This window comes from Heterodontus francisci, chromosome 7 (assembly GCF_036365525.1).
Source record: "Heterodontus francisci isolate sHetFra1 chromosome 7, sHetFra1.hap1, whole genome shotgun sequence".
NCBI lineage: Eukaryota > Metazoa > Chordata > Chondrichthyes > Heterodontiformes > Heterodontidae > Heterodontus > Heterodontus francisci.
This window is the reverse complement of record NC_090377.1, coordinates 82,508,352-82,524,456: the sequence shown is the minus strand read 5'-3', so window position 1 is coordinate 82,524,456 and position 16,105 is coordinate 82,508,352. Positions and strand designations below refer to the sequence as shown.

At 42.8% G+C, this 16,105-nt stretch overlaps 1 protein-coding gene across 5 annotated transcripts in view; it reads right to left on the bottom strand.

Moving 5' to 3' along the window:
* The window catches only part of itga4 (integrin alpha 4), a 325,335-nt gene that overhangs the window by 51,255 nt on the left and 257,975 nt on the right, over positions 1–16,105 (bottom strand). For all 5 annotated transcript variants that reach the window (XM_068035544.1, XM_068035543.1, XM_068035545.1 and 2 more), the window contains exon 18: positions 15,235–15,385. In XM_068035544.1, the coding sequence (XP_067891645.1) occupies positions 15,235–15,385 (151 nt within the window). The remainder of the gene's footprint in view (positions 1–15,234; positions 15,386–16,105) is intronic.

Genomic DNA, 16,105 nt, shown 5'->3' with positions numbered 1-16,105 from the left:
AACGGACCTTGAGACTGTTTCCAGGTCCCGATCATATCCACTGTGGGAAGCAGTCACAGGCCCCGATTTTCACAGGGGAAGCCTGTTTGTATACAGGAGTAGTGAAGTCTTGCTGCAATTGTATAGAACCTTGGTTAGACCGCACTTGGAGTACTGTGTGCAGTTTTGGTCCCTTCACCTTAGGAAGGATATTATTGCCATAGAGGGAGTGCAACGAAGATTCAGCAGACTTGTTCCCTGGATGATGGGAGGACTGTCCTATGAAGAGAGATTGGGGAAACTGGGCCTGTATTCTCTAGAGTTTCAAAGAATGAGAGGTGATCTCATTGAAACCTACAAAATACTTAAAGGGATAGACAGGGTAGATGCAGCTAAGATGTTTCCTCTGGTTGGGGAGTCCAGAACCAGGGGACACGATTTCACAATAAGGGGGAAGCCCTTAGGATAGAGATGAGGAGAAATTTCTTTACTCAGAGGGTTGTGAATCTTTGGAATTCTCTACCCGGGGTCTGTAGTCAGTCATTGAGTATGTTTAAAGCAGAGATTGACTGATTTCTAAATACAAATGACATAAAGGGGATATGGGAATAATATGGGAAAAAGGCATTGAAGTGGATGATAAGCCATGATCATATTGAATGGCGGGGCAGACTCGATGGGCTGAATGGTCTACTCCTGCTTCTATGTTCTTATGTTCCTAATTGGCTGGAAGGTGGGTTGGGTGCTGTTTCAATGCATCAATTCCTGTCTTACCGATGGAGCAGGAAAGGCAGAAGGCTGGAAGCCAAGGCACGGCTGCCCTGCACTTTGCTGATGCAGATCTGCAGGTCCTCCTCATGGCAGCGAGAGACAGGAGTGAGGATCTCTTTCCAGAGGGTGGCAGGAGAAGGCCACCCTCCCAAACCAAGCAGACCTGAATCAAGGTGGCGGAGTCTGTGAGCAGACGAAGTGTAGTGAGGAGGACCTGGCTCCAGTGCAAGACGAGGTTCAATGACCTTATTCACTCTGACAAGGTGAGTACAACACCAGACCCTCAGGACAGGCCTTTGAGTATCCACCCTCCAGCAGACCTTCCAGTTGAGGAGCCTGAGGGCATATGCTGCTCCTGAACATGGGAGGAATGTGAGCTCAGGGTACTTACTGAGCCCCTAGTAAGGCACAGAGCCATAGTGTGGCTGAGGACCTGCCAGCACTGATACATGTGGCTTCCTCTGTCAATGAGCCGTTGGCATTGGCCATAGATGCCAGCAATGCCTTATCTCCCTTTCGTCTTTGAAGGGGAAATGGGCTCAGAATGCCCACAAAAGGCCTCCATCCTTCACATCATCACCACTATGGAAAAGGAAGCACTGGAGATTGCCATGGTCGCTCATCATGAGCAAGTCAGGGTAGGTGAGATGGGCATCCCTGGTGGAGAGGCCGAATAGAAATTGCAATGCATACTTGAAGGGGCTGCATGCACTCCAGCCCGTCCGACAGCATGGCAAAGGCTCCGCTGCATTGAGAAACCTCAGCACTACAGAGGCTTCTGCTCTCCAAGGCTAGTTCTCATGATGACCTCTTGTGTCTCCCACAGCTTCAAACGTCGAGGCAGAAGGACAGATTACTGCTTCTGCATCAGGTCAAGCACTGCTAGAGGAGACCTCACAGCAAACCACCATTACACCTTAGAAGCATGCCCTGCACCAGCTCAGATACAGTCACATCAGTGGGTACTCGCACGCGCATAGATAGGATGACACTGGGTGATGAGTATGTCAGGAGTGTGCAGGAGGAGGTGACAGAGGCAGAGGCAGCTGTGGACAGTCCCACTCAGAGGAGGGAGGACAGACACAGTCATATTCAGCTAGGTATAGATGCAGGGCCTCAAGAGTGACAAAAATGGAGGCTCTACTTAGACCAGCAGCAACTCATGGGCTCACACATGTCAGTTCCCTAAGGCAGTGATGTTGACTGAATGCATTCCACACTATGTTGCCTTGACTGGTCAGTGGTGCAGATGGCGCACAGATTTTTGGAGGGATGCCAGTCGCACCTTAGCTGGTGCTCCCCTCCAGCCATCCGAACTTCCAGCCAAGGGCTAAGGCAGTCACCGAGGAGGATGAGGGTGCCACCACTCACAGGGTGGCATCATCATCGACCACCTTGGCCCCTCTGACTGAGGGACCATCTGTGCAACAGGACCCATCCAGTGATAGAGACTGCCCCTGCATTGACACCGGTGGAGGTGTCTCCAATGGCATCTCCTTGATGAAGATGACCGCCATGTGCATCTTAGCTGCAACCAAAGACAAGCAAGGAGGCAGCCTCCACTCCTCCTCCTCACAGGCCACAAGAGGGGCACCACGTAGAAGTAGCCAAGTGCAGAGACCACCGTTTCTGGCAGAGCACTTAATGGGTCACTGGGGTTTCTTTAACTTGTAAACTGTGCACTATTTTCCTTACGAGAACCATGTAAATATTAATAAATGAAGCCAGATGTGTGAGCTTCCTTTTATTAATGGCGGAAAAGGAAAAGAGGGATGAAGTGGTGAAGGGGAGCATTGGTACTTGAACAGCAACAGTGAAATTTCTGGACCGATGTGTTCTTCAATGGCAGTAAGAATGGATCTATTCCAGGCTGCGTCTGCAATGGACGTGTTCTCACAGGCAGTTCGAAATAAGTTCCAGACCATGCCAACCTCCTGGGTTAGAAGGACTCAGCTGAAACATGCCTGGATCAGATGATACTTGACGTTGATGACATCCTGATGAGACCCTCGAATCCCTCACCAGGTGCAGACACCTCCCTGGGCAGCCAGGGCATCTCTGTTCTGCACCTTCCTTTTCCTCCTCCTCTTCCACCTCCTGCTCCTCCTCTTCCTCTGATGAGCTGTGTTGACCTAGTGCACCACCACCTTAAAGGTCCAGACCTCTCTGAAGGGCTGCATCATGAAGAGTAAAACAGACCACCACAATGCATGAGACCCTTCCAGGAGTGCACTGCAAGGCATCATCAGACTGATCCAGGCACCAGAACCACATCTTCTGAAGCCCGATGGCTTGCTCAATGGCAGTCCTTGTGAGCAGATGGCTTCTGTTGTAGCCTCCGTCTCAAGTTCTTGTCAAAGAGTGAGTAGCCATCTGTTCAAGCGATATCCCTTGTCCCCTAGAATTCAATCGCAAAGTTTGGGTGGTGGAATGAAGATTTGAGACAGCCTGGACTGCTGGAGGATGAAGGAGTCATGGCAGCTTCCAGGAAAGTGAGCACACACATGGAGAAACCCCTTGCTGTGGTCGGAGACCAACTGAACTTTGAGGGACTGGAAGCCCCTCCTGTTGATGAATCTCACTGGCCTCTCACTTGGTGCCTTGATGGCCACATGGGTTCAATGGATGATGCCCTGCACCTGAGGGAAACCAGCGATGGTGACAAAACCCACTGTCCTTTGTGCCTGTGCGGTGCTGCCTGCTTGGAATTGAATGTATTGTTCAGCTCTCGCAAATAGAGCAGCAGTAACCTGCGAGATACAGTGGTGTGCTGCCATTTGCGAGATGCCACCAAGGTCCACAACTGATCCTTGGAAGGAGCCAGAGGCAAAGATGTTCAAGGCCACAGTGACTCTGACAGATACCGACAGGGCATAGTGAGCAGTGCTGTGGGGGAGTGAGGGCTTCCATGGAAAGGGTATAAATCTCTGTGATCATCCATGGAAAGGGTATAAATCTCTGTGATCATCTACCTCGAGAATCATAGTCTCCTGCAACATTAGTTCTCTGGCATATGCAGGTAGCTCCATCTTCGTTGATATATCCTATAGCCTCCGTTGCCTTCCTGCCCCTTGGCCCTCTCCTCTGCCCTCCTCATGTCCTTCCTCTGAAGGATGTTGCTCCTCGGGACCTGACATCTGAGAGTCTTACCCTCATTGCCATCTGCTGCCTTCCTTGTACTCTGCTGGCCTCCCTATTGTATCTAAAAGCCCTGCCAATTCTTTATGCCCCCCGTGATGCGAGGAGATGATGATCCCCTGCACTGCCCGAGCTCATGCAGAACACTCTCCCTGCAACCTGCACAGACCCAAAGGCACCTGTGCATGTTCTCCCTTTTATGCCCAACTTAATTTGTCGGGACAGGCATAACTGGCTCTCCGCTGTGTTGCCATCTCCATGCATCTGGTCTACCCGTGGCATAGTATGCAGCCAGTGCACCCTCACCAAAATCTCAGCATCTCTCTCAACAAGCTCTCAATGACTCGCAAATGAGCTCTTTAGCAACCTTAATTAGGACTCATTAGTGGATCGGGTGGGTCCTCAGGGCCAGCTTCCACCGTCCCCATCCACACACCCTGCTCCCATCTCTGCTGCTCTTGAAACTCACTGCTGGTGGGAACGGCGCCAGGAAACTAGCATGTTGGCCAGCACGGCTTTTTTCATCACATGCCCACTTCCTTTCCCACCACTGGCGGGATCTAAAAATCCAGCCCTTAGGGCCTGTGTAAACAGGGCAAGGGACTATGTATTTCCTTAACCAATCAGATTGAAGAATCATTAATGAGCAACACAGAGTCTGAACCAAGAAGCATAAGTGAGAATAGCGAATTCAATACTAAATTAAGTTCAGAAAGTGAAATAAAGAGAGTGAAAGAACGATGGCAGCAAGGCAGAGAGATAAGAGAGACAGAAAGGAAAAGCTAAAACATTTTTTTTAAAATCTACAATAATTAAAGTGGCGGTAATTAAGACAACACCTCATTAAAATTCCACTTACACGGGAATGGACAAACCCTAATTTTTTTTTGCGGGTTTAGTGGGTATCTATCTCTTATGCACAGCAACTTCATTCTCTTCCATGTGTTTGAATTGTTATGACCAAGGTTGAAGGAATGCACTGTTCCACTACTTCACTGGTCACAACATATATTTAAATGTTTTACCCAGTTATCGATATGGCCAATTATATACTTTACCTATATTAGTTTCAGAATAAAAATCCACCAATCAGGTTTCTTTAATAAACAACAAAATTGTTGATTTATTATAAAACAAAACTTTTTCAATAAAGATACAAAGTTTAACAGCACACAATATAACAGACTTGTGAGCAAGGTTATAGCTCGTGGAATATAAAGGACAGTAGCAACATGGATACAGAATTGGCTGAGTGACAGGAAACAAAGAGTTGTGGTTAATGGATATTTTTCCAGCTGGAGGAAGGTTTGTAGTGGAGTTCCCCAGGAGTCAGTGTTGGGACCCTTGTTTTTCCTGATATATATTAATGACCTAGACCTTGGTATACAGGGCACAATTTCAAAGTTTGCAGATGATACGAAACTTGGAAGCATTGTGAACTGTGAGAAGGATAGTGTAGAACTCCAAAGGGACATAGACAAGTTGGTGGAATGGACAGACAGGTGGCAGATGAAGTTCAATGCAGAGAAATGTGAAGTGATTCATTTTGGTAGGAAGAACACAGAGAGACAGTATAGAATAAAGGGTACAATTCTAAAGGCGGTACTGGAGCATAGGGACGTGGGTGTATATGTGCATAAGTCATTGAAGGTGGCAGGACAGGTTGAGAGAGCGGTTAATAAAGCATACAGTATCCTGGGCTTTATTAATGAGGGCATAGAGTACAACTCCAATAACCAGCAAGGCTCCTTATGTTTATTTAGCCCTTCATTGTCTCTTCCAGTAAGTGCTTTTTAAAAAAAAAGAATCCACAGCAACCTTTTTAAAAAAAAACAAATCCAGGCATCTCCTCAGTCTTTCAAATGAACCAATTTTCACAATCTTTGAAATACAAGTCCTTAAAAAATATTAATAATGAAAGCACCTTCATGACAATGTAGAGTGTCTTGGCAAAATACTGTTACAGCGCAGCTTCTGGAGCAAAGCCACTCAAGATAGCAATTTCCTGATTTGCGTGTTGTACTATGCATGTGGGGAGGTCAGAATTACTGTCAGATTTTCACTTAATAACAATGAGTGCTGTTACCATGTAGATTTACTTTAACAATGGTGCAAGTCTTCAGGAAATTAGAGGCCAGTATTAATACCAATGATCTTCCAATAGATAATACTAATTTTCCAGAATATTATTTCCCTTATTGGCTAAGTGTTTCTCATTGTTCTTATTCCCCTCCCAGGCTGCAGGACTGGGAAATGTTTAGTCATGATGTTCCAGCCATCACAAAATGTGGGCAGGCTTGATGGATCAGCTGGTCTTTTCCTACCTTTCAATTTCATATCTTCATACCACCTAAACATTAACCCTCTAGGTTCCTCAAAAGAATTCATACATTTTTGATTTTCTAGTGTAAATATTTTTCATGCAAACACTTTTTTTGCACTCTGTAATTAAGTCAGACAATTAACATAAATGGAGAAATAATTACATTGCCTTCATCTTCTTTTGTAAGTTTTTTTTAAATTAGGTGATTTGCATCACTTCACAAAAGAATTAGATTGATTAATCATTTTCAGCCTAGCCTTTTTGTAGGGAAGTGATAATAAATTGTATTCATTAACCTCAAGAAGATTTCCGGCACTTTATAACAATAGCCACTACATCAAGGAAAATTCTTGAGGTTCTAAATGGTATGTTTTAAGGTATACATTAATTTATAAGATTTAAATTTTCTATAAAGAACAATAACATGACTTCCAATTTTCTAAATCTCTACAGAGCAGATTTTTTTTTAATGATTTTGGCTGATCCATGACAATTATAATAGCAGCCATGCAATGTAATGGGTATAGTTTATAACAATTTCAGTACAATACTTCCGCAATACAGCTTCAAATATATAAACAAAATTACTTATTTAATGTTCTTTTTACAGCTCAAGTCCTGCATGGATTATGCCACTGTTGAACTAAAAACGCACATAAGTGGTCCATATCCACAGTTGTGGCACTGGAGATGAGTTACTGTTCTGCAGAAGATAATATATTTTTGAAGCCTCATAGATCCAGGATTTACAAATTGTTTTGCCTTAAGTCCATAAATTTCAAAAAACAAATCTTTGGAGCGACTGTGATTCAAAGATTGCGATAACCAGCAATATGCCCTTTATATAAACAGTGTATATTCCAGGACACTTACCAATCAAACCACAAGCTACATCTAGTCAATAAATAAACAAAGGAAAGAATTTATACCAAATCATTATTCTTCTGATGCAACTAAAAACAAACCTGTTCAAAATATCTTTAATATTTTAAGCAGTCAGTTAACCAGTGAATGGGTAACTTCACTTGTGAATTTAAAACAAATCCATTACCTCAATACAACCATTGTTTGACCTCCTGTGGTGTGACTTGCTAAGTTACACAATGGCAGTGGCAGCTTTAAAAGGGGCTGAACCCTATTATAGTTAGAAGTACAGATCTTGACCAGATTTTGTATCTGTGCTCCTTGAGCTTTAGGCTCCAACAATGCATTCGAGAGGATGCTTTTGCAGAGTTATATTCCAGTAAGGGTTTTTATCTATTAGTGAATTTGTTCACTATTTCAAAGTGTGGTTTCAGAGTTAGTGTAGTTCGCCATTATTACAGCTGTGAGGTGTTGCTCAGCTTGTCATAATTAAGAAATGGGAGAACATTCCTGTTCCTAAAACCAATACATTTCAGAGATCCTGTTATTTCTTCAGTAGGGAATTGTGTTCAAAAACTACCACATGGTGAAGTCCACATCTTATCCCAAGAATAGTAAATAATATACTATCAGTATTATTACAAGTCAAAATATGTTCAGGATAAGGACAAAAAAAGCATGGTTCTTTCCTTCAAGTGATTTATTATACAAGTCAGAAGTATGTTGCTTTCTTCAAAGCCGGATTAAGAATTCATGTGGACCTGCGTTGCAGGAAGAATGAAGCCTCCCCGAAACAACCCACAAACACCTCTGCCCCACCCCGAGCATAAAACCTCTCCGAAACACCACACAAACCCACCCCCCCCGAAACACCGCACAAACCACCCCCCCCAAGACACCGCACAAACACCCCCCTCGAGACACCGCACAGCACAGCCCCCCCCCCACCTGAAACGCAGCACAACCCTCCCCGACCCAAAACACAGCACAACCCCCCCCAACCAAAACACAGCACAGCCCCCGCAACCCAAAACACTGCACAAACCACCCCCCACCCCAATTCATTAAAATAGATATGTCTAGTAAAATGCATGAATAAATGGATGGCAGAATATTTACACAATGCATTAATAATAAAGTAAATGATGTCACAATGTACTGATTTATATTTGCACAGGATCTTTGGCTCTCATTGAGCTATAAAAGTTCAAGGAACAACACCTGATCTTTCGATTAGGCACTTTACGGCCTTCCGGACTCAACACTGAGTTCAACTATTTCAGAATGTAACCTCTGCTCCCAGTTTGTTTCCTTTTTCTTTGCAAGTTTCGGTTTTACTCTAGTTTTTGCTTTCGGACAGCAGCTGTTCATCATTCTGCCATTCACACCTCCTCCAGGCACATCTTTTGTTTCTTTACTTGTCCCATTACTACTCCCTTTGGCCTTGCACCACCAACTCTTTTGTCATTTAATCTCTCCTGTCTTCCACCCCATCACAGACCTTCCCTTTTGTTTTTTTCCACCCTCTCTCCTTTCACTTACTTAATACCTATTACATTTCAACCTTTCATCAGAACTGGGAAAGGTTAACTCTCTTTTTCTCGATATAGATGCTGCCTGATCGACTTAGTATTTCCAGCATTTTCTGTTTTATCTATGACTGCAATTGATCTCAGCATATGCCTGTATTGCCACAGTACGGTCTTAAAGCAACAGGCCAGTTTATACATACTTAATCATTTTAGCAGCTTAACATTACAACTATGCTGCAACCCCATGACTAATAATGAGAAACATCACAAGATAATTTCTGTTATATTTTGTAAATGTTGTCTTCACCTATCTTATCAAGGATTTGGGTGGCACAGTGGCGCAGTGGTTAGCACTGCAGCCTCACAGCTCCAGGGACCCGGGTTCGATTCTGGGTACTGCCTGTGCGGAGTTTGCAAGTTCTCCCTGTGACCGTGTGGGTTTTCGCCGGGTGTTCCGGTTTCCTCCCACAGCCAAAAACTTGCAGATTGATAGGTAAATTGGCCATTGTAAATTGTCCCTAGTGTAGGTAGGTGATAGGGAATATGGGATTACTGCAGGGTTAGTATAAATGGGTGGTTGTTGGTCGGCACAGACTCGGTGGGCCGAAGGGCCTGTTTCAGTGCTGTATCTCTAAATAAATAAGATGGTAAAAGTTAAAATAAATGGGTTATGCAAATTATATTCTAAATTTCCCTGGAATCAATTACCTATGACATTTTCTTCATTGGGCCTCTTCAAAGACTACGCCCATGGCACCTCAGATGATTATAAATGCAATGGCTGCAAAAGACAATTTGAAATGTCAAAGAATTGGTCCTTCTACTGTGTGGAAGCCAGCATTGAAATGCTCCTTCAAGAGGATAGACTCAGGAGAGAGGTATTTTTTGTGAATTGAAAGGAGAGCTGCAGCAGATAACTGCAAAGAGTTGGCCACAGCTGTCAGTACCAATTCCACCATTCAGGGCATGGCCGTTAACCAGGTTAGGCAAGGAAAAAGGAGCCAGCCACAATTTACAAGACTGTTTTTCAACCCTGTTCCCCTCACTGTCTTAAAGTACTTACTATCAATGTTCATGAGGTAGTACTATACTTCATGCACCCAAGTCTTCACCTATACACACTCCTTCACTCAAATCCTTTCATGCATTCAACAGACTTAAAAGTTTCACATGGAAGGTTACTGCTCATTGCCGGAACCTCTCAGCGCACCCAATACCCAATTATAGAATGTACGCTAAACCTGCACTTTGTAGGAACAAAAATTCATTCTCACTTAGTTTTTGATATAAATACTGCCATTTATATGGGGCTTTATCACGCCTAAATTGTTTCGCAACATAAATTACTTTTGGAGGTGGATTTTTCTAACCCGTTCCTCCACAGATTCCCCAATTCCTGTGGCAGAAAAGTCAGGAAGAAAGGGTGGAGACCTGAGCCCCAATTTTAATCCAACCTGCCTGGCAGGAACTGAGGAGGAAAATGGTTAAGATATCAGAAGCTAATTTTAATCCTTTGTCTCCCACCCTGCCGAGAAGCCGCTAATTCTCATTTTAACTGGCCAATAAAAGGCACGTACCAGAAACAGGTGGGTATTTCATAAATAGATACAAATCAGTGCCTCATGATATCACTGGGACCTGAACAGTATTTTAACTGAGCCAACTGAAGTAAACTTAATGGGATTGGCCTCAGAAACTGATTGGCATGGCTGGGGGCACTCACCGAGAGGTATTCAAATCATTTAGCATTTGCATGCTATTATGAATAGTGGATTTACAAGGCAATTGTGAGCTTGGAAATAACTTCTTTCTGATTTCTTTCCTTTACTTATCCTGATTAAGCAATCTGCATCTCTTGGGTGCTACTGCTTCATTGCCTTGGATAGAGGAACAGTTGAGGACGATGTGCCTTAACAACCAGGACTACCATCAGGAGAAGTGGGCTCCTCATAGAAAGCTGTATCCAGCCCAAAGAATCTGCAGGCCAACAATCAGTTTCCTGGGTATCTCAGAGGAACAGTACATCAAGAGACTGTCCTTCACCAGGTAGAATGTCACTGATTAATGCAACTTCTAGTAACAGGACCTGCTGCCTTTTGGACCAAGGGGCCATGCTTTGCCAGTGGCAGAACTGGCCTCATCTTTTTCACCTTAGCCTCATTTTAGCTGTAACAGGAGATGCCACCTGCATCTCACAATCACATCACTTTCCCAAAGGCCACGAACAGCCAAAATAAAGGAATGATGGGATTTAGAAACATAGAAAATAGGAGGAGTAGGCCATTCGGCCCTGCAGGTCTGCTCCGCCATTCAAAAAAGATCATGGCTGATTGCCTAATTCAATACCCTGTTCCTGCTTTCTCCCCATATCCCTTGATCCCTTTGGCATTAAGAAATATATCTATTTCCTTCTTGAATATATTTAATGATTTGGCCTCCAGTGCCTTCTGTGGTAGAGAATTCCACAGGTTCACCACCCTTTGAGTGAAGAAATTTCTCCTCATCTCAGTTCTAAATGGCATACCCTGTATCCTGAGACTGTGACCCCTGGTTCTGGACTCCCCAGCCATCAGGAACATCCTCCCTGCATCTTGCCTGTCTAGTCCTGTTGGAATTTTATAGGTTTCTATGAAATCCCCTCTCATTCTTCTCAACTTTAGTGAATATAGGCCCAGTCGACCCAATCTCTCTTCATACGTCAATCCTCCCAGGAATCAGCCTAGTAAATCTTCTTTGCACTCCCTCCATGGCAAGAACATCCTTCGTCAGGTAAGGAGACCAAAACTGCACACAATACTCCAGATGTGGTCTCACCAAGGCCCTGTATGACTGCAGTAAGACATCCTTGCTCCTGTACTCAAATCCTCTTGTAATGAAGGCCAACATACCATTCACCTTCCTGACTGCTTGCTTTCAGCGACTGGTGTACAAGGACACCCAGGTCTTGTTGCATCTCCCCCTTTCCCAATCTATCACCATTCAGATAATAATTTGCCTTTCTGTTTTTCCAACAGAGTGGATAACCTCACATTTATCCACATTATACTGCATCTGCCATGCATTTGCCCACTCACCCAACTTGTCCAAATCACATTGGAGCCTGTTTGCAACCTCTTCACAGCTCACAGTCCCCCCCAGCTTTGTGTCGTCTGCAAACTTGGAAATGTTACATTTAGTTCTCTCACCCAAGTCATTTATATATTGTGAATAGCTGGGGCCCAAGCACTGATCCCTGTGGTACCCCACTAGTCACTGCCTGCCACCCGGAAAAAGACCCGTTTATTCCTACTCTCTGTTTCCTGTCAGTCAACCAATTCTCAATCCATGCCAGTATATTACCCCCAATCCCATGTGCTTTAATTTTGCACACTAACCTCTTATGTGGGACCTTAACAGAAGCCTTCTGAAAATCCAAATACAGCACATCCACTGGTTCTCCCTTATCTATTCCACTAGTTACATCATCAAAAAACTCCAGTAGATTTGTTAAGCATGATTTCCCTTTCGTTAACCCATGCCAACTTTGCCCAATCCCGTTTATACTTTCCAGGTGTTCTGCTATCACATCCTTTATAATAGACTCTAGAATTTTTCCCCACTACTAATGTAAGGCTAAGTGGTCTGTAGTTCCCTTTTTTTTCTCTCCCTCCTTTTTTAAATAGCGGGGTTACATTTGCCACCCGCCAATCTGTAGGAACTGCTCTAGAGCCTATAGACTTTTGAAAGATGACCACCAATGCATCCACTATTTCCAGGGCCATTTCCTTTAGTACTCTGGGATGTAGATTATCAGGCCCTGGGGATTTGTCAGCTTTTAACCCCGTTAATTTCCCTAGCACGATTTTTTTTACTCATACTGATTTCCTTCAGTTCCTCCCTCTCATTAGACCCTTGGTTCCCTAACATCTCTGGGAGGTTATTTGTGTCTTCCTTTGTGAAGACAGAGCCAAAGTATGTGTTTAATTGTTCTGCCATTTCTTTGTTCCCCATTATAATTTCCCCTGTTTCTGATTGTAAGGGACCTACATTTGTCTTCACTAATCTTTTTCTCTTCACATATTTATAGAAGCTTTTACAGTCAGTTTTTATATTACCCACAAGTTTACTCTCATAGTCTATTTTCCCCCACTTAATCAACCTCTTTGTCCTCCTTCGCTGAATTCTAAACTGCTCCCAATCCTCAGACTTGCTGCTTTTTCTGGCAATTTTATATGCCTCTTCTCTGGATCTAATACTATCCCTAACTTCTTTTGTAAGCCACGGTTGAGCCACCTTTCCGGTTTTATTTTTGCGCCAGACAGGAATGAATAATTGTTGTAATTCATGCACATGTTCTTTAAATATTATTCATTGCCTATCCACCGTCAACCCTTTTAGTAAAGTTCCCCAATTTACCATAGCCAACTCGCGCCTCATACCTTCGTAGTTTCCTTTATTTAGATTCAGTACCCTAGTTTCGGATTCAACTACTTCACTCTCCATCTTAATGAAGAATTCTATCATGTTATGGTTGCTCCTCCTCAAGGGACCCTGCACAACAAGATTGTTAATTGATCCTTTCTCATTGCACAATACCCAGTCTAGGATAGCCTGTTCTCCAGTTGGTTCCTCAACGTATTGGTCTAAAAAACCATCACATACACACTCCAGGAGATCCTCCTCCACAGTATTATTGCTAATTTGGTTTGACCAATCTATATATAGATTAAGGTCACCCATGATTACAGTTGTACCCTTATTGCATGCATCTCTAATTTCCTGTTTAATGCCATCCCTTACATCTCTACTACTGTTTGGGGGCCTATAGACAACTCCCACCAACGTTTTCTACCCCTTGGTGTTTCTTAGCTCCACCCATACAGATTCCATTTCATTTTCCGAGCCAATATCCTTCCTCACTATTGCATTGATTTCCTCCTTTACTAACAATGCTACCCCACCTCCTTTCCCTTTTTGCCTGTCCTTCCTAAATATTGAATACCCCTGGATGTTCAGTTCCCATCCTTGGTCACCTTGCAGCCATGTCTCCGTAATTGCTACTATATCATAACCGTTTATATCTATTTGCGCTGTTAATTCATCTACCTTATTGCGAATGCTTCACGCATTAAGACACAATGTCTTTAGACATGTCTTTTTAACATTGTTAGTCACCTTAGCTTTATTTTGCACTACAGCCCCATTTGTTTCTCGCCCTTGTTTTCTCTGCCTTCCACTTTTGCTTCTTATCTTTCTGTCTTTCATTTCTATCCTTGTTTCCTTCTCCTCTGTCTCCCTGCTCAGATTCCCACCCCCTGCCATTCTAGTTTAAACCCTCCCCGACAGCACTAGCAAACAACAACCCCCCCCACCCCCCGAGGAAATTGATCCTGTGCAGTGGCCAATATAGTATATATACATATTGTAATTTGAATTCATTTTTATTGTATCATTACATTACTCAATAAAGTAATACAGCTGTATGTGGATCATTCCGGTGATTTAGGACTAAAGTTTGCATTCAGTGACGAAGCTCACCACTGACTTTGAAGAAAGCTGCCCACAACGTTCTGAGGCGTGGATTTCCCTTCCTATGTCAGTTTAAATCTGGTGCTAAATCAAGGAAATCTCCAGGCATGCAGCAGCAGTGGTGGCAGCAAACAGGGTAAGCAGCCAAGCACATTAAAGTATTCTCACAAACAGAAAATCAGAAAGTAAAAAAAGCACTGAATCACTTTTTTAACTTAAATTTTCAGATACTGAAATAAATTATTGTGATTGGATTTAGATAGAAATAAAAATATTAATACAAACAAACTTTTTTTAAAATGCACTTTTTTATCATAATGGAGAAATTTGACATTCCACAGGTTTAAAATTAGCTTTTCAGGGCCAGTGAGGGCATTTAGCAGTAATTATGAAGTTAAAAACCACCTCCACCTGATTCAACAAGGTGTAACTTTTTCAAGAGTTTTTGCATAGATTTAAGGTAAGGGGCAGGAGGTTTAGAGGGGATTTGAGGAAACATTTTTTCACCTGGAGGGTGGTTGGAATCTGGAACACACTACCTGAAGGGGTGGTAGAGGCAGGAACCCTCACAACATTTAAGAAGTATTTAGATGTGCACTTGAAACACCATCGCATACAAGGCTATGGACCAAGTGCTGGAAAAAGGGATTAGAATAGATAGGTGCTTGATGGCCAGCACAGATACGATGGGCTGAAAGGCCTGTTTCTGTGCTATATTACTCTCTAACTCTATGACTCCACAGTGAAACTAATAGCATAAGATTGGAAATTCTCATCAGTTCAAAGGTATCCCATTGATTGCATTCTGGGGGACCTCAACAGTGCATCCCCGTGGAATGATGAAGGTGAACACTGACAGTTTCACTGTCATTACCATCTCAAAATCCAGGCCATTTTGTTACTTCAAAATAACCTATTTGAAATGACAGCATCAACATCAGTGAAAGACACATTTCAATCTCCAGTGAAGCACTAATGTTTTGTTATACTACCACTTGGCCTATGTTCGGACACCCTCTGATCAAAGTATAACATGCTAACTCTGACATCCAGAAGCTGAGCTAGATTGATTAAACGTCATTTGCAAACTCACATTTTGTCAGCATACATTGTACTTACCACTTGGACCATTTTGATGAAGTATAAGTCCTTGGGGAATTTAACATTAAGAGTAGTTGAGTATGCATCATCACCTACATTGAACAGAGAAACATTCAGAATGATCCTCTTCACCTCCTGAACTGCCAGATAAGATTTGTTTTCATGGGACCTAGGAAACAAAACCATTAAATCTATATTGCTATATAAAGATCACATTGCACAAGCTTTTCTGACCATGCCAATATACATTCATACCGGGTAAGGCTCTCTGCTGGGAATATAAAGTGGGAAAATTATCCTTATAACCGCTGAAGACTTTTGTACTATATAGGTAGATGATATATCATAAAGTTTTGAGGTAATTATTATCCCTATCACGTCCATCTTCCTGTGTGCAATCCCAGAAGTCTCTGCAAAAATCCAGACCCAAATCAACAAGAAAGATGCTCGATTTGATCAAAGATAATGTTTTATACTCCTGATGTCAAACTGTGATTTCTATCTTGTGTTTGCTATAAAAGTAAAATCACAGGTTTCAGTATATACAGAGATTGATGTATCATGACTGCTTTCCTGCCAGAAAAACAAGACATTTGTAAGATATTCTGGCTTTAAACCAGCACATTAGTCACTGAACACCTTTGGGAAGAAATCTGGCATATAGACAAGAAGCAGAAGGTGAAAAAAAAAACGTACGTTATTAGGTTTCAAGGTAACTGCAAATAATAAGCACAGTGCACTAAAAAGTGTACTTTTACCAGAACAGGAAGATACATTTTCAATTTCAACAACATTTTTGCATTCCTTTTTTTGGCAAAGAATAACATTTCAACTATTTCCCTGAGTATGTGTTATCTGGCTCATGATGATGTTTCCATGGTGCTGCCAC